Below are 27,608 nucleotides of genomic sequence, written 5' to 3' on the forward strand. Positions count from 1 at the left end.
AGCTAATATTAATTAGAATTTAACGTCTTTACTCGTCGGCTGGTATGATAAGACTCCGATTTTTAAAATTGTATTACCCATCTATTAAACTATTAGCGTTTTATTTTTCATTTTTAATTATTGATGTAATCTTATTATTACCTACGTGCTTTAATTGTTATTTGAGGTCTATTTTATTGATATTTTTAATTTTGTACTGCTTTATACTTAAAATTAAATTAATAACATGCCGTACAAAATCCTAGGACAACCTGAAACAGCGTTCTTCGTTGAATATTCACTTGATTTCTATTTTTTGACAGGAATATAACAACAGAAACCATATGGAGAAACAAATATCTGACCACGGAAAGCAAAATAAAAGTATACAAGACAACAGTAAGACCTATCCTAACATAGGCAGGGGAGACAAGGACCGATACAAGAAAGACGAAACAACAAATCAACAATATCGAAATGAAAGTATTAAGATCAATAGGGCTTTTCATTCACAGTCATTTGTTTCGAGCTTCTGTCATGTGTCACATAATATTAATATATCTACGTCATACGTTATTGGTAATACCAATAATACAAATCAAAGACGTATGTCTTAGATATATTAATATTATGTGACACATGACAGAAGCTCGAAACAAATGACAATCGATGAAAAGCCCTATAGCGGGCATATCATTGAGACATAGAAAGCAACAGAAGTATACGAGAACGATGCAAAATTCAAAATATTAACAGGTGGATAAAAACAAGAAAGAAAAACTGGAACGAACATGAAGAGTAGGTACAGGGGAAAAACAAGGAGTGTCACATTTTATACATATTGAGATAAACACCAATAAAGGTTTAATTCTTATCATATCTAAAAACTACTTGGGAGATTCTTAGCAGAATTCTAGTAATTGTATATGTATTATCTATAATCTGAATATAATATTAATCTATATTAACTTATTAATTTAAAAATTCACCAAAAAGCTGCTAACATTCCTCATTTTTGTTCAGTGGCGTGCGGACAATCCTGGTTCTTCGCCTGGGTACAAATTTTTAGAAAATTTATATAGACTGATCTTTATGGATATTGTTCGGAATCGATAGGCTAGTCGATAGCACTCATTTTTTGCTACCACATGGCGCGAAAAGCCAAAATTCATGAAAAAGAGACATTCCTTGTTTTTCCCCTGTACTCTTCACATGTAAACCGAACGGAACCAGATAGATTAGCAAATATCTGTAAAAACAACAAGCCGTATAACAGAAGACCCGTTGGAACTGTTGAAAGGCCGCCGAAAAGGTGGAAAGACAATGTAAAGTCAACAACAACTGAAACATGAATAAGAGGCAAATAGGAGTAATCCAAGTCGCACGAAGATTTCTATCTAAAAACAAGTTAAAAGATGAACCTAACCTTACACATCCTTACACAACTACAAAGTTATCTCATAACTTAGGTTTAACGTCGCGTTATAAAGTGACAGTTGATATATCAGATAACTTAAGAACTGTCAAAAAATAACGCAAGTAGTTAAGTTAAATATGATATATCACATCAATTCTAGGATTATAACTTAAGGGCACCCCAAGTCCGAAAATTGAATTTTTTAAGTTTTTTTTGGGTTACGATTGAAAATTATTCTCTGAAATCTTCTCTTTCCAACGATATAAATATAACACATTATAGTATAAAATATCCACGGTTACAAAATTATTTGTTTTCTGAATGTCTGCACTCAACTTACCGTGTACCGGTATCTTTATAGCGTATTAGAGTATTTTATGTTTTTGAGATTTCCCGAATACTACGTTTTTAACTTTTGATGTCAAATATTTCTGGATCCTTAGATGATAGACGGTTCAAATTTTTACAGTAGTTGTAGATAGATAATATCAAGTTCCGCGTAAAGTTATATTGAAAAATGTACAAAAACAAGTAAAATAAAAAATAAAATCTAAACTTTTTTGGGTTTTTTTTGTAAGAGTATTTTAAAAATTTTTAAAAGAAACGTTTCTTTTACTCTAACTTTACAAAAATCTACGCGGAACTAAACAATACATGTAGTTTCAAAATAAAACAAAAATTAGGTCTCTAAGTGCTTTGGTTACAGAGCTATGTGACATAACGTTAACAATTGTCGTTAAATGGGACTTTGGGTGCCCTTAACTACAGGATAACTTAACGTTATATTTAACGTGACTGATTCATCACAGGGCTGATTATTTGGGGATTTTATCTAAAATCGATTCCCCGGCCGGCCAAAGCGAAAAAGCATTTCATGAGCGGAGCGGCAAGTAGGTGTTTGGGCTTCAAGAATAATAATGTTTGGGATGCAAAAAATATACTAGGCGAATTGGCAAAAACAATACCTACATATTTTTTAAATTATAATAATTTGATCCATATCTAGTTTTTATTTCGGTTTTTGTAAATGTAGAAAATCCTCGCCGAGAATACTCTCTTCTTACATCACTAATCGTGTCTGTCTCTAATTCTTCCTTACTCTTATTTAATAATATTGCGGGAACAAACCCATTCACGAGAGTAAACCCTCTCAAACATATTCACGAGAGTAAACCCTTTCACATATATTCACGGGAGTAAACCCATTCGCACACATTCACGGTAGTAAACCCACACACAGAAGTAAGTTCGTTGTACTTTGAATGTAGCATGTGTGAAATGCAGATCAGCATAATATGCAAGAATGAAAAAAAAACATGGAAGATAAAAATTACTTCAAATCATTGATTTATTCATCGTGACAACTCATTCCAATTTCGGATTATATATTTATTTAATTAATTTTGAGTACAATTTTACAAAACATTTTTAAACACTATAGGTATTTTTAGTAAAAACTCTATCGTTTCCTTGGATTAATTTTCCATGCGACAGTGTATCCACAACTTTGACAATTACCTACGTTTGACTTTATTTTCACTCTTGATGTCAGATGTTGGTAGTTCAGATTTCTTTTTGGTGGCGCTTGGAGTTATCATTCCGGACAAACTACGTTTCCGCTTGACGTGTCATCTTGGCCTTTCATTAGATTAGATACTTTCTTACAAATGTCACATTTGTTTTTCGGCACTGTGCTCTTTTAAATGTATTTCCAAAATATTTTTGAGATAAAACTGCTTAAAACAAATTTCACTTCTCTGATTTTTCTTCACTGTGCTCTTTCAAATATGCGTTTTCAAAGAACCTGAATGAGAAAACTGCTTCAAACAAATTTCACACTTGTTAGACTTTTCTAACCGAAAGATACACTGCCAAAAGACATCACATAACAAAAGAATAAGTCCCCAAACTCCCAAACACAAGCATTAATGGATGAGAGGAGAAAAATGCAAAGTAATAGAAGTAAAGAACACCATGAACTTGTGAGAAACCCGTTTGCCATTATGCTAATTTCAGTACTGATTTCAGTACCTACTAAAAATATTGATTAGTTGCACGAGTCGATTTAGTATGAAAAATGTCAGTTTGCGTTTGCAACTTATCTAATTCGAATTCGCAGAGAGGCATGCGCTCTGCCAATTTTGTAATGATAAACTAATGTTTTAATTAGAGTAAACACACAAAGAGGTAAATAATGATGTTGAAAAAGAAACTAAAATTATGTGCAGATTTGCTTTATGAAGCTCGATTAAACTTTCTAAGTATTTGATTATGACTCCACATATTTGAAAACAGTATAAACATAAGTAACATAACCTCACTTGTAGGGCCGGTAGTTCGAACGCTAATCAAGAGTTGATTATAATCAAGTCCCCTTAAAAACCATCAAATAACAAAATCCGTTGTTGGTACGCCAATCAGTTGATTGTAATCAATTTTCTAAGTAGGTAATAAAGCAAGTATAAATTAATTTGATAGTAATTAAATATTTGATAATGATCAGTTGATTCCATTTTTGATTAGCGTTCGAACAACCGGCCCTTAGTTAACATTCATCATTTTTAGTACAAGAAATTAGAACATGTTTAGTACTGAATCGGCGCGCGCAACTAATTTGTAGGTACCCTATTTTTAGTACTAATTTCAGTACTAAATTTAACATAGTGGCAAGCGGCATAGGCGTAATCAGGGGGGGTTTGGGGGTTATAATCCCCTCATTTGGATGTACTTTGAGCTCTATACGCCTAACACCATTACTATTCCATACCCCCCAGAAGCGATCAAGTAGTTGTAACCCTCCCCTTACGATAATCCTGGTTACACCTCTGGCAAGCGGACCTTAGAGATATAAGTAAAAGAATACAAAAACTATTAGTACGGACAACCGAAAATATAAAAATGAACAAATTCAACAAATAATTAAGATAACAAAAGCCTCAAAAGTTCTAAGGAGAAAATTAACAAATGACAAAAAAGACATAACGAAATTAAAGGATAGAGATGGAAATATCATCACCAACAGAGATGCAGAACTATACAACAGCCAACACAACCATGATGAGCCACTAGAAGATTCAGTAAAAAGATTAGTCAACCAACCAAAATGAAAAGAAATAGGGAAATAGCTCCGGGATAAGAAAATATCGTTATAGAGGCCGTAAAGAGACAGACGTTTAAAGAACATAAAGGAACAGTTCCTATAACTTCTTATATGCAAACATAAGTTGAACAGTTACTGTTTAACTTATGTTTGCATCAGAGTGAAACACCTACAAGATGGCACAGTGCACATACCATCTTATTAGACAAAAAGGGCCATCCAACAGAGCTCGAGAATTAGCGACCCATAAGCCTATTAAACCACCTCTAACAATTTATTCACAATAATAATCACAAATAAACTGGAAGCAAAATTAGATTTTTACTAACTTAGAGAACAGGCGGGTGTTATGAAAAACTTTGGCACTAACGACCACATCCATTGCATGAAAGGGATTATAGAAAAATCCATCGAATACAACCGGCCATTGGTCCTTTCTTTCGTAGACTTTCACAAAACATTTGATACGATAGAAATTGACAGCATAATGAGAGCGTTGGAGGAAAGTCGTATAGATTATCGGTACTCCAAACTGATAGCGAACATATACAATAATGCAACCATGACCGTCCGACTACACAAACGATATCAAATCTATACATATCAAAAGAGGAATTAGACAGGAAGACACGTTATCTTCCAAACTCTTTACGGCAATACTTGAACATGCTTTCAAACAATTGGAATGGGACACCAAAGGAATAAATGTTGACGACAAAAGGCTCTCCCACCTACCATTCGCAGACGACATAGTTCTTATAACAGACAACTTAAAAGAGATTAGAACTATGCTTACTGAGTTTGATGCAGATTGTAAGAAAGTTGGTTTAAACATAATGGTAGCGGAGCCCAAGCGGGGATTTTTGCAGTAACTCGAGCGCGTCAGATTATCATATGGGGAGAAACCTGGTACCCTGTAGATGTACCTCTACCATATATTGGCTCTAAACACAGGGGCGTTCGTTAAGGGGGAGGGGCCGAAAAAAAAATCAAAAATCTATCCTTAGAAAAACTCGAAATCGTCAGATTAAGATAAGGTAAGTTAAGTACATGCAAAACAGTGTATATTTCAAAAATCTCACGATTTGGGCGGGGGCGTAAGGAAATGGGTGAGTCACAAAAAATCACCAGAAAAAAGCGAATATTTCGCGAAATGAACAATAGATCTAAAAACTAAAAATGCATGCTTATTATTTATGAAAACTGAAAAATACACTTATTCAATATGCTTGAAAAATCTATCGAATGATACCAAACACGACCCCTCATGAAGGTGGGGTGGGGGATTGCTTTAAAATTTTAAATATGAGCCCCCATTTTTTATTGCAGATTCGGATTCCTTACGTAAAAATAAGTAACTTTTATTTGAAACATTTTTTCGAATTATGGATAAATGGCGCTATAATCGGAAAAAACGATTGTTGGAAATGGAAAATTAAATTAAAAATGGAAAGTCCCCACTAAAATGGAAAACTTTACTTAACTTTTTTTGGTTTTAGAACCAACTCTTCACAACCCAATAGGTCCCCAAAGCGCTCGAGTGACTGCACATTTAGCATACTTTCCTCCCCTACTATAAATTTTGGAAAGCCACAATCCAAAAGTCGGCTTCAACGAAATAGCATTGATCCATAAATAAAATACTTATAAGATCCAAATTACCAGGGACAATCAAACTGCCGAATTACAGAGTGGATCACCTTAGCATGGGCCGCATATGGAGCTCTATCAGACATGTTCTAGAGCAACATGCCAAACTATCTGAAAAAATAGACGTTCGACCAATGTGTGCTTCCAGTCATGATACTATAAATAACAAGATAATATATTGCACATCCTGAAGTCGTGACGTAACTGGAGACCGGTAAGTTCGTAGTGGTTTGTAATAATTCGTAATGTCCGATTAGTTTGAATTGTTCGCGGTTGTAAGATAAGTGTATTTTATATTTTATTAATGTCAGTTATTTTGACAGGAATCTCGACACTAATTTTTTTTCAAATTCATTGAAATTTAATGTTATGTTGCTAATTGAATAATTTCATCACAGAATGCATACAAATCCCATTTAATTTTAACAAGAATTCAAATTCAACTTCCGGTCTCCAGTTACGTCATCATGCGCGAACTCGAACGTATCTGAGCTACGGGAAGATACTATCTCGTTATTTATAGTATCATGCTTCCAGTCATGACTTACGGCGCCGAAACACGAAACACTATCGTTAAGCCAGGCCACATCAACCAAACTTAAGAATTGCCCAAACAAAAATGGAACATTCACTACTGACTCTCAGAGACAGGGTTAGAAACGAGGAAATCAGGACAGGCGTCACAGATGTCATAGAGAGAATAGCATGGCTGAAGTGTCATTGGGCGGGTCATGGTAAATGAAGGACAGGAGGTGGACCCAAAAAATTACAGTGTGGAGACTACGAGCAAATAGAAGAAGTAGAGGTAGACCACCTAAGCGATGGACAGACGAAGGGATTCTCCATGCATCCCATGGGCCATGGGAATGAAGGACGGGAGGTGGACCTAAAAAATAACAGTGTGGAGACCACGCGCAGACAAAAGAAGTAGAGGTAGACCACTTACACGATGGACAGACGACGTCAAGAGGATTGCTGGGAATAGGGAACTTGCACATAAAAATATTTTTGCATAAAATTGTTAATTTATGTTTAAAAATGTTATATTCAAAATATTACGTCTTAACAATGAATGGTGTACGTACAACAAGTGATCAAAGTTCCGCGCGCAAAATTTCCGTTTCAAACAAATTCAAAAGCGCGAGCTGGGGTCTGACGTCACCAACCACTGCGTTCTCGTTCGCCCGTTCGGTGAGCTATTGCATTTAATGCATTCTGCCATTCTTAGTTATGCTTGTCGAATAACTGTGTTATTATTGTATTGTATTGTAACAATATTATTGTATTTAGTGTATAATATACTTTATCAAAGTTGAAAACAAATCTGCGCAGCGTTATATAAGTACTATATAGTACCGGAATGCCAAAGCACAACTGTCGCCACATCCAACAAACAATTTTTTACTCTACTAGTAGAATCAAAACGTCGATTAAAGTGGCTAAAGGCATGCTTGCGAGATAAAAAGGATATTTCACACAGTAGCAAAGGTCTTTATGTCTGTGAGGATTATTTCGAAGTGAATATTTATCTAATTAGGTATCTAATAAGACATTTTCTATTTCAAGAAAAAATATTAGTTGTCGTTTCATGAAATGTGCCTGCTTAAACTTCTTTATTGGTTGCAGTTGGAACAAGACATGGATAACTATATATAATTCAAGATTATGAGTGGTCACAAAATTAAGTCAGGTATTGTCCCGCACATATTTGATTGTCAACCAGACAGAAAACGAGCTTTTTTCAGCCTGTGAGGGAAGCAGCCCTTAAAAGGGTTAAACGATAGCTTCTTGAAGATGTCGCTTCTACATCTAAGTCTGTTCTAGAGGACAATGATGATAAGAGACAGTGTGATCCTAATTTCACAAACTTAGTTCAATCAGGACCTGAATTAAACCAACCAGCTTTACCTCAAAAACGGTATCTCAATAAAGGTATTCAGTGTATATTTCAAAGGCGTGTTAATACAGTCGGGTTGCAACCATTGCAAATACATAATAAGGATGCAGGAACTTCACCTGTAAGACTTGAAACAATATTTGAAGATGCAAAAATTGAACCAGGAAGTTCTGTATTTGAAGATAATACTGAATATATAGTGGTAGTGATGACTATTGGTACAATGAAAGTGTTTCTGTATCTTGTGAAGATGCGAAAGAAGAGGAAGCAAAACAATTTAAAAGTTTGTCTCTGAATTGTACAGCGATGAAGTTTCAATACAGACCTAGATTGTATACGTTTCGTTTTATACGTTTTAGTTAATGGAAAAATATTGTAAAACGCAAACAATGCATCTATTTTTAACTCTAAAAAAGATAACAGGACACACATTTATGTCTCTCTTGGAGATGATTTCGCCATAAGCGAAAGAAATGCTTCGAGAATATTTGCAAAATCTGTTCCATTAATTAGTAAATATGTATTTAAGATCTTGTATTTTTAATCTCCAGTTCAATTAAATTAAACTTACCCTTACAATCCCCAGAATAACCTAATCGCTTTGTTTTGAAAAACCCTCATGACTAACAGTACTTATGCGTTTTAAACCCTTTAGAAAGTAGCAATTTCTAAAGATTTATAAATTTTATTTTGAAACTAAATAAACTGATTGTAGAACTATATAAGAATACAAATACTACCTGGTAATTTCCAATTAAATACGATTAAAATGTATAGTCCTTTTCATGACCATTTTTCAGTGCGTAACAGTTTTTCGATTTCTCTCTAACACATTAAATTGTATCTGACAGAAAAAAACGCACGTCGCTGATTACAGACATTTATAACATTTATTCTAGTTATTCTAGTTGTCGATAGACGGCGCCATAATCAAAAAAGAATTATTTATTAAATAAAATAATAATATTATCTATATAATCTGTACAATTTATAAGACTATACAAATCAAAGAAAATACCATTTTATAAATGCAATAGACACAATTAATTTGCTTTATTCCAAATTGAAAATAAAATGTGACAACTGTCAGATTTAACTAAAATGTCATGTTAGAATAAATGTCATAAATGTGTATTATCACGGACTTACCTTTTTTTCTATAATTTGTGACGCACTGAAAAATGGTCATGAAAAGGAGAATAATACACAATTTCCGTAATACTCTAATCGTGTTGTTTTCGACTCCTAGCCCGGTTGACCGTGGTCTTTGACGTCAGACCAATAGAAGGACGTTCAAGCGCCTCCTAAGAAATTTGAATTTCATAGCATTTTCAAAGCGTCGTAATAACCGTATGGGTTTAAATATTTGGTTTTTTTTGCATGCAAGCGTTTTAAGATCATGTTACCTTATGTTTTTTAATATTATTTTAATATTTAAAAATTTATGCAAGTTCCCTATTGGTTGCAGGAAGTCCAAGATCGACAGAACTGGAAGAAATTATTAGGGAAGGCCTATAACTTTGGATTTAAAATGCTGGATGATGAAGATTTTTCTCCAGTATGCACTCTCAAATGTGTTTTCAAATTAGATGCTTGATTAAACTGCCTTAAACAAATATCACACTGATAAGGTTTTTCTCCTGTATGTGTTCTCAAATGATTTTTCAAAACATTTGTAGCAATAAACTGTTTAAAACAAATTTCACACTTGTGAGATTTTTTTCGAGTGTGCCCTCTTAAATGTGTTTTCAATTTACGTGTATCACTAAGCTGCTTATAACAAATTTTACACTTGTAAGCTTTTTCTCCAGTGTGCACTCTCAAATGTGTTTTCAAATTACATGCTTCACTAAATTGCTTAAAACAAATTTCACACTTGTAAGGCTTCTCTCCAGTGTGTATTCTCATATGACTTTTCAATTTTCCTGCTTCACTAAATTGCTTAAAACAAATTTCACACTTGTAAGGCTTTTCTCCAGTATGCACTTTTAAATGTGTTTTCAAATTACCTGCTTGACTAAATTTCTTAAAACAAATTTCACACTCGTAAGATTTTTCTCCAGTGTGCACTTTCAGATGTGTTTCCAAAGTACATTTTTGGCTAAACTGTTTAAAACAAACTTCACACTTATATGGACTTTCTCCAGCGTGCACTCTCAAATGTGTTTTCAAACTACCTGCTTGACTAAATTGCTTAAAACAAATTTCACACTTGTATGGTTTTTCTCCAGTGTGCACTCTTAGATGTGTTTTCAAATTACGTAAATTACTAAATTGTTTAAAACAAATTTCACACTTGTATGGTTTTTCTCCAGTGTGCACTCTCAAATGTGTGTTCAAATCACTTGATTGACCAAATTGCTGAAAACAAATTTCACACTTGTGATGTTTCTCTTGAGTGTGCACTCTCAAATGTGATTTCAAATTACCTGAATCACTAAATTGTTTAAAACAAATTTCACACTTATATGGTTTTTCTCCAGTGTGCAGTCTCAAATGTGTTTTCAAACTAGCTCCGTGACTAAATTGCTGAAAACAAATTTCACACTTGTGAGGTTTTACTCGAGTGTGCACTCTCAAATGTGTTTTTAAATTACCTGCTTGATTGAATTGCTTAAAACAAATTTCACACTTATATGGTTTTTCTCCTGTATGCGTTCTCATATGCTTTTCCAAATTACCTGCTTGACTAAATTGCTTAAAACAAATTTCACACTTATGAGGTTTTTCTCGAGTGTGCACTCTTAAATGTGTTTTCAAATTAAGCGAATCACTAAATTGTTTAAAACATATTTCACAATTGTAAGGTCTTTGTCCAGTCGCAACTGCCATGTATTTATTTAATGTTTTTCCTTCAGTGTGTTTACTCATATCATTTCCTTCGTAAGATGAATCTTCAATTAATGTCTCCGTAATTTCCATTTTGTGTCCCTCTTGGAGATTACCTAAAATACAAACCAACTTATTGTATCTTCAGATGAAATAATTCGAACATTTCGATAATTATATTTTGACAACTATTAAATATGAACTGACATAACTACTTATATAACATTACAAAACAATATAAAGGTGATACTATAAATAGAGGAGGATATTATTGGCTCCGTGCGTCTCCCCTCTACTTACAGTCACGTGACACGCTGTCAGATTTTGTCAGGACGTTTTAACATTGAGTTTTATGGGATTATTTTGTTAAACTTGAATATTTTATTTTGTAGTGATAATAACCGAATACAATTGTTAGAATTCATTCGTTATTAATTTATACTGTAATTTATACGGCAACAAAAATATTTTCTTTTTCGTTAATATAGATTTATTGACATAAACTGCGATAGTGAGGTTATGTATACAAAATCAAACTGATAATCAATATTGGAAATAGAAAAATTTATATCAGATTAAGTGCGTTTTTATTTTCTGTTTATATTAATACATAATATCACTAGCGTGACACGACATTTTTTTAAAATGTCTCATTTAAACATACACAAAGCGTCCTGATAAAATTTCAAAAAACCGCCACCATGAGCAGGTCGGTCGATTTTGCTTTGACACTTTGTTAACGCTCAGAGCGAATAGTCTCCCACGCTATTTTGAACTTAAAAATACAAAAGAATTAGAAACCTAAATCTAAAATCTTGAATTGAGAAGTCGAATTCGTTCAGATCTTAATTGCGGAAGAGCATTACGTTCTTCAGCAGCAGGTTCATTAATGTGTACCGCAGGAGGTTCATTAATGGGTACCATTTCATTATCAGGATAATCAGGTTCTATCATTGGATCTACATTTTCGTTGATGATAGGGTTTTGATGTAAATGAACTGGAGGAACATAACGTTGGATAGACGGCAGAAGATGCAGGGGGGGGGTTCTTGATGTTGTGGCTGATAAATAATTACTTTTGGTTCGTATACAAAGATTACATTATTTTTAGGTACCGTAGTTTTAAGAATTTGGTCAATGTGACGTTTTGGACAAAGACATTGAAATTATGGTTAAGTCATGTCAACCTTGCGCTGAAATTCGAAAATCTACTTCAAAAGCTCCACTACACCCCTGGGATAGTCCCAGTGCCGCGCTAGCACGTGGTAGCGCCTGTGTGCAAAACACTTAATGGCGCCCAAAATTAACAATTATTTATTTTAACCAGTGGCGCACCCAGGGGGGTTTGAGGGTTAAAGTCCCCTCCAGAGCATATGAAAAATGTATAAAGAATAGTAAGAAAATGTAACTTGTCTTTCACAAGCAATACAAAAAAATTTCGGTGCCAAGCCAACACCCCCTAGAAGAAAATACTAGGTGCGTTACTGATCGTAACCAAACAAAAATAACTAAAAATGCTCACACATTCAACAGGAAAATAAAGTAAGTTAAAATAAATAAATAAAAATAAATCTTTGGCGTAACAACATAAAAACTAAAGATATAGGTAAACACGAAATAGCATTTTATAAAAAATTAACTTGTCGAGCCTTCAGTTCGGGAAATCTTTTTATAATATGGTGAATATTAATTTTCATTTAATACATAGTGACGACTCTATAGAGATAATAGATAAATTTTTTATACAAATTTATAAAATTTTGATAGAAATTAAATAAATATAAAAATATAAAAAATATATAAAAACTTTTATAAATTTTTGAAGTTGAACTTCTTTAGGCGCGATTGGAAGTGAATTTTTATTATTCTGCGCGCATGCGCACACAGACAGTATGGAGTTCCTTGCTAAATGTTTTATGTTATGTATGTATAGTTCAAAAAAGGTGTGGAAAGAATATACATATTAGTGTTCTTTAGTAAATACATTTATAATTTTGATATCTTTGGATTTGTCTACCTCGGGAATAATATAATAAGTAATATTTAAAGTATTTTTATACTTCACTTGGTCTATTTGACAGTGTGTCTTAGAAATCTTGTAGTGCGCACCCGCACAAACAAAAGGAGTATAGCTCAGTGGTAGAGCGTTCGACTGGAGATCAAGAGGTCCTCGGTTCAAATCCGGGTGTTTTCCATTTTTTTTAAATTTTTGGTATTGTTTTAATAAAAATTTTTGGAAAGTACTAAGTAAAAATTAGTAGTATCTTTTAAATAAAATATAAATAAACTGTTGGAACGTATATTTATTTCGGTGAAATCATATAATAGAAGTATAACTTCTTACGTGCGTACAAAGTACACACACATTCTTTTTTTTTTTATAAATTTCAATTTAGAAAAAAATCGTTCAGCAATGGCATCAGATATCGGCAGAGTGAGCAGAATGTAAAGAACTATTGTTAAATTTGGGTAAACTGTAGTAAATATTCGTTTAAAAATATAAATTTTGAAATTTTACAAACATCATTATTTAATTATTTTAACAAAGACCGAAGATGTACAATTTCTTCAGACAAATCGTCTCGCCGCTATATTTAGATAATTAATAAATCTTATATTTTTTACAAATTTCTAGAAAAAAGTTTTATATGTGGGTTTTCTGTAATATTCAAATTATATAAACATTTGAAACAATCAACATGATTTTCCAATATGGAAAACCTTTCATTGACTGAAATCAATGCTTTGTCGAAAACAACAAAAGCAATGTTTTAACTGTTGTAAAGCATTTAACGCAGGCTGCATATTCATTGTTTTTGATTGTAAAGTTTTGCTAACGAAGGTAACTTTCATCAGAACTTCATACCATATCATATGTGGACTGAGCAAATGAATGTAAATGTGGATATTTTATCTCCTAAACATCTAGCTTGATATTTTGAATCAAGATCAGATTTACCTGAATGTGTTACATCACATAAAGCATCATAAACTTCTGCCAAATTTTTGTACGTTGGCTTTAAAGCATAAATTTTGCTGGACTGGTGGCTTGGTGGCTGCATGTCTGTACAAGATTTTTTTGTTTATGCAGATTGTATAAATCAATACGTAATGTGCTTACCTTTGAAGTTCAGTTATACAGGGTGGCAAGGTCGGTAAATGGACAAGTGTTGATTTTGCCGGCGTAAAATTTTTGTAACAACTCTAGTGGCGCCCCTTAATTGCTGGCGCCTGTGTGTGCCGCACACATTGCACACGTGGATGGCGCGGCCCTGGATAGTCCAACAGAAAATTGGGACCGCATCCATATTGATTATGCGGGTCCATTCCAAGGTTTTAATTTTTTTGTTGTGGTTGACGCTAAATCACGATGGGCTGAAATCAAAGTTCTTAGGGATGCGCCAACATCAGAAAAAACTATTGATCTTCTGTTAGAGATATGTTCTGCTCACGCATATCCTCAAGTTATGTTATCAGACAACGCTACAATTTTTGTAAGTGATCAATTTAAAAAAATTTTAAAAATACATGGTATTTTTCAAAAGTTTATTGCTCCTGGTCATCCTGCTACAAATGGCTTAGCTGAACGAAATGTTCAAACCCTAAAAATGAGACTAAAAGCTATGTCTACTGATCGTATACCCATGAGTAAGAAAGTACAAGAAATTCTTTTAAAATATAGAGGGACACCACCTTCCTGTGGAAAATCACCAGCTGAAATGTACCTGAACAGATGTCAAACAGAATCAAACTCGATGCACTACGTCCACCAAAACTTACCAGATCAGAAAATCAAAACCAATGTTGCAAGACAGTTAAATGTAGGGGAGGGAGTAAAAGTACGGTATTACCAAGGTAACCAGAAACTTTGGAAATTTGGCACAATTGTTAAAAAGTATGGTTATTCAATGATTTACCCCGTCGCCAATTTATTGTATCTTCAGATGAAATAATTCGAACATTTCGATAATTATATTTTGACAACTATTAAATATGAACTGGCATACCTACCTATATAACATTACATAACAACATCAAGGTGATACTATAAATACTATAATATACAGTACAGTATACGTATGTAATGTAGATATTTGAGTATACGGGAAAGTAGAATGAATGAAATAATCAGATTAGTTACTACAGTAGACTCCCTCTATAACGAGAACTGAAATGGCAGACTAATTATCTCGTTACAAGCAGATCTCGTTATATCAGACAACAATAATATTTATTTATTTTATTTATAAACGGGCAAAGCTCAATTACAATTTATGTTAAGCTTAAAATACAGAATAATAACTCTTACTTAGTTAGAGTTTACTGAAAGATGACTCAGGAATTTGCTATAAATTTGGAAAAGGTCAATGTTAAGGTGCTGGTTTGCTAGTCTGGCAGTTCTAGTGAAGAAGTTGTTAAGACCATAGTTAGTATGGTGGATTGGATAATGGAAACTAACTGTAGCCCTAGTTGTTCTTAGTCATCATCATCATCATCATTTGGCTCTACAACTCTATGTGAGTCTTGGCCGCGTTTACTATTTCCCTCCATTGTTGTCGGTCCTGAGCAGCTATTTCCCATTGCTGTACTCCCATTTTGCGTAGATCGCTGGCTACTGCGTCCTTCCATCTCTTTCTTGGGCGACCAACTGACCTTTTTCCATCGGGCCTTTCCCAGAATGTGGCGTTTAGAAGTCTTTCGTCACTTGATCTTAGTATGTGACCCGCCCATCGTATTCTGTTTGATTTAATGTAGCGTACTATGTTTTCATCTCCGTATATAGTTGTTCTTAGTGGGACATGAATATTAATTTTTTGAAGAAGCTCTGGAGTTCCAGTTTTTCCATCTAGGATGTTGTAGAAAGTGATGAGATCTATCTGATGAGAATATCTGCATCATTGTAGTTGTCCAAGATATTAAGTCTATATGCAATTTGCTTCAAAAATTGATGTTCAACAACTGAAGAGCATTAGTATGTACTCCATAACCATACACAGGAGGCATTCTCAAGATGGGGACGGACCAATGCACACTAGAGGGTTTTTAAAGCTGTAATATTTGTGAAGTCCTGGGTGCATCTTCTAATAAAACCAAGCATCTGGAAAGCCCTATTAACAACATTCTCTAGATGATAAGAAAACTGTAAGTTTGTATTAAGGGTGACACCCTAGTCTTTAAAAAGGGAAGTTCGTTCGAGAGTATAGTGACCAATATTGTAGTCAAAAACAGCATTTCTGAAACGGGAAAAGGTCATAGTTTTACATTTAGTTAGATTAAGTTCCATGCCATTTCTTTTACACCACTTTAGCAAGTTATTTAAATCGTACTGTAGTTTTTCACAATTCTCTGGGGATTTAATCACACAGCTTAATTTTAGATCATCAGCAAAGAACAAAAATAAACTGATCGCGAAGCATTCATTTATATCGTTTATGAAAATATTAAACAAGAGTGGCTCAAGGTGAGAGCCTTGAGGCACTCCTGATGGAACTTGGATAATTTTAGAAAAGAAAGTGCCAATTTTAACAATTAGTCTACGATCAGATAAGTAGCTTTGGAACCACGACAATAAAGGCTCATCAATTCCAATCAGTTTTAACTTATGCAACAAAATATTGTGTGTCACCCTGTCGAATGACTTGGAGAAGTCAGTGTATATTGTATCCACTTGATACCCCTTCTCCAAGGCATCCAGCAAAAAGTCCAACTGGCTAAGAAGATTTAATTCTGTATATTTTCGTGGTCTAAACCCAAACTGTTGTTGGACTAGTAGAGGTTCAAATAGTGGGGTTAGAATGTCACATACCAGACTTTCAAATACCTTGCGATTGCACTGAATATACTGATGGGACGATAGTTTGTTACACAGGTTTTGTCAGCGGATATAAAGATGGGCTTTAGAAAGCTCTCTTTCCAGTAGTCAGGGAAGATTCCAGTTTGGAGGGAGAGCTTGAAAATGTGGTACAAAAGTCTTGAAAGAATAAAGGAGCATTTTTTTAAGAATAAAGTAGGTAGCCCATATAATGGGTAGCCTATAAATATCCAGGCTCAAGTATAGCCTCAATTTCAAATTTCAGCCCAAAATGTTCACCCTTCTCGTCTAAAGCCCCCCAAAAATTTTTTGTTTGATTTTTCAAAGATTTTAAATTAATTTTAATCTATAACTTTTTGTAAGAAAACGAACAAGTAAATTCAGTTTTAAATTTTATTTTACATATCTATAAGTGCATAAAAAACCATAGGCCATTTTAACAAGTTTAATATGGGGATTAAAATATATTAAATACCTATTTCCAATTTTTCACGTTTATTGGTCTTTCTCAAGATATTTTGAGTACCTAACTATTAAAATTATTCTCGTTAAAACAAACATATAATATTCTAATACATCTAAATATAAAGGAATATACAAAACTGTTACAAATTTACAAATAATTAATATAAATGGAGAATAGAAACTACATCAGTAAAAGTATGTTTAAAGGTTAATAAAAGTTGCCTATCTGAAATCGGTAAAACACTTTCTGTGATTTTCAACTACATACAGTCGGAAAAATGAAAGATTACCCATGAACGATCACATCAATCACTTATTTTATATTTGCTCTATTTTTCTATATTCTATAACAAACGTTTGTTATTTATAGAAAAAGACAGCACATACAAAATAAGTGATTGATGTGATCGTTCATGGGTAATCTTTCATTTTTCCGACTGTACTTGTAACACACTTTGCTTGCATTTTTCATTTGCTTTTGTGGCGGTCAATGAAATGTCTGAAATGAAAAAAGCAAGTACAGTATGTTACAAGTAGTTGAAAACCACAGAAAGTGTTTTCCGATTTCTAAAATGCAACTTTGATTAATATTTAAACAAACTTCTACACATGTAGTTACTATTTCCTACTTAAATAAATTTGTAACAACTTTGTGCATTCCTTTATATTCAGATATATAATTAGTTAGACAAATGTGTTGTTTTTTACGTGAATAATTTTTAGATAGGTACTAAAGATATCTTGCGAAATATCAATAAACGTGACAAATGGTTAATATTTATTATATTTTAATCCCATATTAAACTTGTTATAATGGCCTATGATTTTTTAGTCTAAGAGCTGGAGCGGACTTTGTGCGTGATAAGTAATATGGAAAATCTATATGTTGAATTAGTTGTGTACATGACTTTCACCAACGGCCGGAAACCAGAGTTGGGGCCGAGGGTAGTTAGAAGGGGTCAAAGTCGCAGATTTTATTATTTTTTTTTATGACGCTCATGATCGAGATAGTGCAACAAAATTTGGGAATAAGTAGGTCATGACGTACCTAAGTAAAATCTCTAGGGGCTCAACGCTGCGTGGCCGACAAAGGGGTGGGGGTAGGGGTGAATATAAAAAATATAAGGGGTTTTTTGCGGCGTTCGTGATTGAGATAGTGCACCAAAATTTGAATATAAGTAGACCATGACATAAATAATTAAAATCGCCAGAGCCGGAAACCAGAGTGAGGAAGGAAGGTAGTTATAAGGGGTCAAAGTTCCGTTTTTAATATTTTTTTTGTGACGCTCATGATTGACATAGCGCGCCAAAATTTGGGAATAAGTAGGTCATGACGTAATTGATGCAAAAAATGAAATTCCACATACATACGAGATTAAATACCTAGGTATAATAATTGATAAACATTTACGATGGAACACCCAAGCAAATAATATAGTAAATAAATTAAGAGGACTCTTATCAAGATTTAAATTTTTAAAACAATTTTTAGGAATAACTCATTTGCGAATTCTTTATTATGCACTTATACAATCTCAACTCACATATGGCCTTTTAGGATGGGGTGGAATACGCAATAATTACTTATATTCTATAAATATTATTCAGAAATGGCTAATTAGAATTATATACGGGAAAAATTTAAGATATTTTAGTGAGCTGTTATATAACGAAAGTAAATTTTTAAATGTACGTAAATTATTCTGTTATAAAGCCCTTATACATATACATGAAAAAAAGATAATATTAAATTTTAACAGTCATGCCCACCAAACTAGATATATAAAACATAATACAATTCTACCAAAATGTAATAAATCCATCCTTCAAAGATATGTTGGTTACATAGGGCCCAAATTGTACAATTTGCTACCGGATAATTTAAAACAATTTAAAAATTATAAAAAACAGATATAAATATGAAATTAAACAATGGATTGGGAACAAATCAACAAAATTCTGCGAAGAACTTATTAATGGACAATAATTGTAATAAATAAACTTAAATAAGAAATAAAAAATTATATCGAAAATAAAAATTGTATCTAAATAGATTTTTATTATCAACTGTGACATTTCTTGAATTATTTATGGCCACATTTATATCACAAATTATATTAAAATTACATATTATATTTTTATTTTTTCTTGATTAATGTTAGAGTTTTTAGTATTTTTATAAATTTTCGAAAACTATACATTTATACATTTGTTAAATATTTTTTGTGTTTGTTTATATTTGTAAATTAGTATATTATATTTTTAAGTCTCACGCACAAGGGGTGCTACTTTTGTATGTATATTAGTAATATATGTACAGGGTAGCTCAACTTCAGTGAGTTATTTATGTTTATTTAGGTAGTACTCATTATGTTATTTTTTTTTGTAAATCTTTATTGTTATTCCTAAATAAACATCATTATTATATTATTATTATTATGTGTGACAAGACAGTGACAAACAAGGTTACTATATATTTGATAAGGCTTCAGAAATATTTTAAGTTGTTTATTAAGAGCACACAGTAGCGATCAACAGGTAGCAACAAACGCAATCCAAGATTGCGAAAGTTCTGCGAACTTTCAAAAGTTAGGCAACAGTGCGTCAGTAATTCGACACTAACAGTGACGTTTATACTATCAAAAATAATAATTCTTATATACATAGGCGTGAAATGTTGCCAAGTCAGTGACGTTGGATTTTTTGTTCGAGTAAAAAATCGATTTTTAGTAGTTTCAATGTGACACAAAATCTAGGCACGGGATAAAAAAGTTTATTTGAAGAAAGTGTATCTTTTGTCTTTCTTAATGGCGGTACAGGCTCCTTTTTTAAATATTTTATTTAGTTATAGAGTAATTTCCACATACTAACATATTTCAGAAATTGGGCTCTGTACCGCCATTCTTTATTATATTACGAATATGTGTGCCAAATATCTGGACAAAATATTCCAAATTAGAGCCGCAATCTTGGAACGCGTTTGTTGGTACCTGTTGATCGCTACTGTTTGCTCTTAAAAAATAATATTGATAGTGTCAGTATTTGATAAATAATTGATTTAAAACATGAAATTAATATTGTTCTGAAGCTATTTCTTTGTGGCATTTATGTAATCTACTATTAAAATTGAAAATTAATAAAAAGTTATTTATGGTTTATTATTTATGCATGATCCAAGCAAAGAATACACAGGATATATTCTGTGATCCAAGTATTTTGTTGTTAAAAATGTTCAAAATTTATCTAAGAGTTTCATACTCATAGTAACAATATATTATTGTTACTAGTGGAAAAAGATGGCGTCAGCTGTGAAACATGCGAAAGACGACGCTCCCGATAAAACGGCATTTAAATGCTGCAAAACGAAAAGTTCTACTGTGGTAATCTGTGTTAAGTGCGGTAGCCTTTTCCACAATTCCTGTGTGAACAGAGATTGGGCCGGAAAAGTAGTTTTCGTCGACAAAAGTCGTATTTACTGTTGTGATGCGGAAGCTCAGAAGACCGAGGTTAAAGAAGACAAAGATAGCCAAAATGTAACACCAGAGAACATAAAAGATTTGAGGTTAGTGGATGAATTAACTGACAAAAACAAGATTCTACAGGAAAATGCCAATCTGTGGAAGGAAAAGTATGAGAATGCCATAAAAAAACCGGAGACTTCACGCTCAAAGAAAGGTAAACATCCTTCGTCCTCTTCCCCGCACCTTTCGCCTGCCTTCATCATATCCTCTCACGCTGACGATGACGTCTCAGGCGCCGGCGCATTGAAACCGGATCAAACGGAGCAGATGGAAACGAAAATCGAACGCAACGAACAACAGTTGGTAGCAATGGATTCGCCAAAAGTCAAAGTCAATAATGTCAATGTCAACGACATGACAAATAAAACAAAAACAAAACAGATTTCGTATTCGGAAATCAATAATTCTGAGTCCAAAATATCTCAACTTCATAAACATCAGTTAACAAATACCAATGAGAGTGAAACTACTGAAGGTTGGACCATTGTCCAAAACAGAAAGAGAGCAGCCCCTAAAAATCGTAGACCGGCACCAATCAGAAGCACAGCTGCAAGTGTCACAACACTCAAGGTAGCTGAATCACCATCCCCCAAAACTTGGTTCTTTGTAACCGGCTTCCACCCCTCAGTGGACTCGGCAGCCGTTAAGGCTCATTTAATGGAGAATGGAATGAAAGCAGGGTTTATTTGCCAGAAAATGTACACTAAAAAGGATGATCAAAGAAGTTCATTCAAGCTAGGAGTTCCCACAGATCAGGCAAATGAAATTGTTGATACGTCCCTTTGGCCAATTGGGATCTCAGTCAACCATTTTATGAATATCCAGAGCCACCAGGGACAAAAGATGAAGAAGATATAAACTCAAGTGAATCTCCAATACCTCTTAGTGTTTTTCATCTCAATATGCAGTCACTGAGAAATAAGATTGGTCTCTTGGAGGCATGCATCAAGGACAAGAATGTTGACATTCTATGCCTTACAGAACACTGGCTGGCAGACGAGGAAATCCAAACAGTCCATATTGAGGGCTACAGATTGGCCAACTACACGGCAAGGTCACAAAATAGAGGAGGGGGTTCTGCGATCTTCGTCAGAAATACTATATGTTTTAATGTTGTTAATAATGACACTTTTATAATTGATTTTTGTATAGAATATTGTTGTATATGTCTAAAAGATTTTAACTTGTTAGTTTTAGCAGTATACCATAGCCCCTCTGGCCCGTTTGACATCTTTTTGGACTCTCTTGAAGGAGTTCTAGGCACATTAAGCCCAAATAAACAAGTCCTTGTTGCTGGGGACTTCAATGTGGACTTTCTTGTTGACAATGCAAGTGCCCGTAAACTTCAAGGCGTTCTTGAAGGTTTTCACCTAGTCAAGACTATAAATGAATCGACAAGGGGTAATAAGTGTCTTGATAACATTTTCATGGATCCTGGATTGCCCCTGTACTCTGCTGAGGTTTTTGAAACTGGTTTTTCAGATCACAAAGGCCAGATTGTCAAATTTGAGATTCAAAAAAAGGTTACAGGTTTTACTGAGACAACTATGCTTATTAGGCCTATAACTGAAAAAGGTAAGAACATATTTTTCAACAAAGTATCGGAAGTAAACTGGGATTTTATCTATGAAGATAACACTGATGTTGAATTAAAATTCTGTCACTTTATGAATATTCTTGAAAGTTGTTTTTTAGAATCTTTTTCACAAAAAAAATATAGAGTAAGATCAGACCAATCTGAAAAAATCACATGGTTTACAAATGACCTACAGGCAATGCGGGAACATCTAAAATTTGTAGAAGAATTTTATAGGCAACATAAAAATGATAATAACCATCATATACTTAAACAATTCAGAAATCAATATAAAAATGAAATTAAGAAAGCCAAAGTGAGGTCAAATGACCAAATAATATTAAATTCAAAAAATCCACAGAAAACCATGTGGAACATGATAAACAAATATCGAGGAAAATCAGGGTCTTCATTAGAAGATCACAAGATCACGCCAAACCAGTTCAATGATTATTTTTCCCAAATTGCCACTAATATAGTTAAAGACATTCCAAAATTAAATATTGACTTTATTAATAAAATTAATTATGTCAATCATACAAACACCTTTTCATTTCTTGAAATTACCTTTAATCAAACGAGGGATATAATAAACAGCTTAAAGAATAAAAATAGCCATGATATATATGGATTTAATGTTAACCTTATTAAAATGATCAAAAATATTATTATAAGCCCACTCACTAAACTAATAAATCTATGCTTTAAAGAAAATAAATTTCCATCAGTCCTTAAAAAAGCAATTGTTACACCAATTTATAAAAAAGGGGACGTTAAGAATCCAGAAAACTATAGACCTGTTTCGCTGCTTCCAATAATCTCTAAAATTGTTGAAAAAGCTATGGCAGTACAAATAACCACATTTTTTGAAAATAATAACTATTTCTCAGACTCTCAGTTCGGTTTTAGAAAGGACAAATCCACAGTACTTGGCATACTGGACTTGGTCTCACATATTGTAGACTCCTTTCATAGGTTGCAGTTTAATACTGTTCTGTTTTGTGACTTGAGCAAGGCATTTGATTGTGTAGATCATGGAATGCTCTTGCAAAAACTCAAAAAATACAACTTCTGTCCTTACAGTGTAAAACTAGTTCAATCTTACTTAGAAAACAGAACACAGGTTGTGAGGGTCTCTGGGGTGTTATCAGGAAAGAGTGTTGTTAATATTGGGGTTCCCCAGGGCTCTGTTCTGGGACCCATTCTCTTTCTAATTTATATTAATGACCTTACGAGCATTAACACAAATGCAAAGTACACACTCTTCGCCAATGACACCACAGTGTCTTTTACAACTGATACACTTGGGGAGTCGCTTGAGGGTTCTATGTCTGCACAGTCAGTGACCAATGAATGGTTTTGCGTAAACCGATTACTGCTCAATGCAGCAAAAACCAACAGAGTTGTTTATTCTCTCAGAGACACACAGAATGTAAATGATGGTATGAGCAGTGTCAGATTTCTGGGTGTATTATTAGATCCCAAGCTTCAATGGGGTGAACATATCAACAGTCTAAGTAAAAAGCAAGCAAAAAATCTGTTTGTACTTAGGAATCTGGCATCTAATGTTTCACATAAAGTCTTAATAACAGCGTACCATGCAATTTTTCAGTCTCATCTAGCCTATGCCATTTTAGTCTGGGGTCATTCAGCAGAAATGTTGACAGTCTTTGGTTGGCAGCGTAAGGCAGTTAGAGTTCTTGCTGGTCTTTGGTATAGGGATGATTGTAGGCAAGCATATAGGTCCCTAAGAATTCTCACTGTTCCATCTCTATATATACTTGAGAACCTAATGTTTATCAAGAGGGGAGGGGCGCACTTTGAAACCCATGAGAACATACACCAACATGACACCCGATATAAACACCATCTCGTGCCAGCCTACTGGAGATTGAGGAGGTGTCAAACTGGGCCAGGATACTGGGCTATTAAATTTTTCAACAAACTTCCAGATAGTTTAAAGTGTCTTCCATTAAATCAGTTTAAGAGTACAATTAAAGATATTTTGTTGGAAAATATTTTTTATAGTAATGAGAAATTTTTTGCATTTAAATTTTAGGATTTTATGACTTTAAGCAATGTCCATTGTTAATGTAATCAAATTTAATGTGATTTTAATGTTAGTATTTAATGTTATTAATACTCTTAGTCGTATTGTGCATCTTTTTAATCTGTATTGTGTCCAAATCTTTGTGTAATTTTATTTGACATGTGTTAAACACTTGTGTTATTGACATGAATAAACGAATCTGAATCTGAAAAAAAATCACTTTATCACTTTTTCTCGAGTACCTATTAATTTTTATTTTATATTATATAAATTTATTGTAACCACTGAATACATAATGAAAAAAGAATTATGTAAATTAACTGAATTAATAATTTAAGCGATTAAACAAGTAACCGTTATCGAAGAACATTCAAAAGCCACCTTGTAAGGTAAGTTGGACAGCGTTATGCATAACTCGACCAAGCGCCAAAAGATAGTTTTGAGATAAATGGCTTCAAAGTTTTTCGTTTCTTGGTTGCTTAATGGTCGCTTAATGGTAGTGGATTAATGTCGCTTGGTTTAATTTTGTTTTTCTTAGTAACCGTTAACTTGACAATAACAGGGATTTTTTCCAAGATAGTTTAAGCTATGTGTCACCAGAATCCGCTGTTATCTCGATATTAAAGAAATGGCGCTTGGTCGAGTTATGCATAACACCTCCAGTTAACGATGACAATGTCATTGTCGACTAATCTCCATACCAGTGAGAATAAATTATAGTACAGGTAATTTGCGGTGTAAAGAAAGAAAAGTAGGGATAACTGGAAAATCAAAGAATACAGAGTATATACCTTATTACTAACCTTTTTGATTTTCTTGGAATGGGTTAAGTTTATTTCCATGTTGTTCTATTTCAGTTTTTATGGGCAAGTCTAAATAATCCTCTGTGCCATGTGTACTTTGCCTATCGCATTCCTCCTGAATTTCAGATTTAAATCCATCCAAAAGAACATAATCTAAGTCATTACACTCTATTTTTATTTTATAAGTTTCTTCACTAATTTCTTGTTTTATTTCCATATGATTACACTTGATTTTGTCTTTGCGTATCCCAATAATAAATTTACAATTATGTACAGTTGTTTTTTTTTACCTTTTATAATTTGAGTTGGTTTGAGCCATCTAAATCTATGGTTTGAGCATTTGAGCCTTTTACAGACAAAAACAAAAAACATTGGGTGCGAGGTGACAGGTGACGCTGACACATGACTACTACAGAATCTTACAGAATCCCTACACTTAATGTATGCAACCAGTATTTCGACGAATAAGAATAAAGTTGGATTTATAGTTTGACGTAGCGTAGACGTAGACCCAACGGAGACGCACTGGAAAAGATCAACACCGAATTTTGTGTACTCGTGTTTATAGATGAACGCAAGCGCCTGACGGAACGTAAGAGAAACGTAACGTAACATAAGAGATGACCAACTTTCATCTTTTACAGTGCGTTTCTTCCGTCTGGCCAATCATAAGGCAGAATTTTGTTCTGTCACTCAAAGTGGACCCGCCCCGCCCCCTCATTCCTTGTGTTTTGTAAAAAGTTGATTGTCAACATATTCGAATTTTGTTAATTATTTGTTAATACAATGGATGTTAAGTTATTAATTTAATAAAAATATATCATAGAGTCATTTCAATATTTCAGATAAATATGAGTTGTTTATTAGCCTAATTCGTGGTTATCCACACATATTATACGATAGGTAAATCCAATAAACATTTAAAGACCAGGAAATGAAACAAAATAGTTGGAAATCCCACGGCAGGCGGCACCAAGAGCATACTTTCGTTTATTTCCTAATCCATGTAACACACAAAACAGATAAATATTATAATAAATAATAGTATAAGTATAAATAAATAAACACAAAGTTTGTTTACTGTTCGTATAATTTATAGGCTATGTTGTTGAATTAGAATTAAGTCATTGTTTACTCTTTCTACTCATGCGCAAAAATTCCGTTACGTCGATCTATAAATTGACATAATTTTGGGGGGAGTTTTTGTGCACACAAATACGTAAACGTAACGCATCTTTTTGACATATACGCTTGCGCATTAATGGTTGAACTCCCGTATCGCGCTACGTATTACCTAAGGTTACGGGCTGGTACGTTAGGTTCATACGCATCCCTATCGAGCCGAAAGTCACCGAATGCACACAGGATCTTGCCCGATTACCTACCAAATGAACATTTCATCAGCGTACTACTCGTTTCTAAATTTAAGGTTATATTGGTTATTGGTTTAGTCTATTTGAGTAAAATTATTCTGTGTTTGTAATTGGAAATTGGAACTTCATAATAGATTTAAAATTTTATTGTTTTTAAGTTTTCTATTAATAAAGCAAAACAAACAAATCTTGTATTAATTTAAGAAATACAGTGATCACCACAATTAATAACTAGATAAACAAATGACCTAGTTTCAGTAAAATTTTCAAATAAATATTACCACACTATTTACATTATACCTACTGGAATTCTGATGTAGGTATACAATAATTTACAACTAAAAAGTAGGTATAAACAAAAATAAAAAATTTTAACCTAAGGAAAGATAATATTTTTATATTTAAATAGAAGCAATTAAAACCATACAATTTCATCATTCATTTATTTTTTTTTACATTTGTATATTAATTGTATATTGTGTGAACATTGTTTTATTTTTTTAATGTCAACGGAATTTAAAAATGACTTTACGATTTGCTTTACGTTACGTTAAGGCAGTTACAAAAACTACCTATTTTAACATTCATCCTCTACGACACGTTAGTTGCTTTACGTATACGGAGATGCGTACGTTACGTAGCAACAAAAACTCCCTAATATTTTCTTCCGTCTCCAGTCCGTTTCTTACGTCTACGTTGCGTCTACGTCTACGCTACGTCAAACTATAAATCCAACTTAATTATTATTATGGAGTTTAAATACTCAATTGTCTAGGGCCCATCAAAGAAACATGAAACATTAAAAGTGAAACATGAAACAAATAAATTGTAAAAAAAAGTTACCGTTTCATGTGATAAGTTAATCGATGAAACAAAAATAAAATTTGTATACTCGGCAATGGATAGTGACGTGGTCGTTGCTGTCGACTCCGCTCTTTAATTGCTTTTTAATATTAAACACAGTGCCGGATTAACCCGATTAACCATTAGGCGGCCGCCTAGGGCCCGGGCACTTGATGGGGCCCGCATCCCACACAAATGCATTAATTAATGTTGCATTATTTAAGCAATAATCTAAAAAAAATTAAAATGTTAAAAAAATCAAATAGGGCTAACTGAGACAAAAAAAAGAGAAT

General features: G+C 33.4%; 2 protein-coding genes across 2 annotated transcripts in view; both read right to left on the reverse strand.

Annotated features, from left to right (window-relative positions):
• Window positions 1-2,726: 2,726 nt before the first annotated feature.
• Window positions 2,727-27,608, reverse strand: part of LOC126880151 (zinc finger protein 235-like) — a 35,672-nt gene continuing 10,790 nt past the window's right edge. Inside the window, exon 2 of the mRNA XM_050643906.1 lies at window positions 2,727-2,914. The gene's annotated coding sequence lies outside the window, so the exon portion shown is untranslated. The remainder of the gene's footprint in view (window positions 2,915-27,608) is intronic.
• On the reverse strand, window positions 2,771-26,279 carry LOC126880149 (zinc finger protein 227-like). Its single transcript, XM_050643904.1, has 2 exons — window positions 25,100-26,279; window positions 2,771-10,988 (listed from the first exon to the last, which is right to left on the reverse strand). The coding sequence occupies exons 1-2, from the start codon at window positions 25,314-25,316 to the stop codon at window positions 9,556-9,558; spliced, it is 1,650 nt and encodes a 549-aa protein (XP_050499861.1). The 5' UTR covers window positions 25,317-26,279; the 3' UTR covers window positions 2,771-9,555.

Source organism: Diabrotica virgifera, chromosome 2 (genome assembly GCF_917563875.1).
Source record: "Diabrotica virgifera virgifera chromosome 2, PGI_DIABVI_V3a".
NCBI classification, from domain to species: domain Eukaryota; kingdom Metazoa; phylum Arthropoda; class Insecta; order Coleoptera; family Chrysomelidae; genus Diabrotica; species Diabrotica virgifera.

What these genes read in the sequence shown, in the direction of transcription:
- LOC126880149 (XM_050643904.1), bottom strand. Translation starts at nt 25,316, where the DNA reads ATGGAAATAAAACAAGAAATTAGTGAAGAAACTTATAAAATAAAAATA. An exon ending in ATTCCAAGAAAATCAAAAAG is followed by an intron (nt 10,989 to 25,099) that starts GTTAGTAATAAG and finishes TTTGTATTTTAG; the next exon opens with GTAATCTCCAAGAGGGACAC.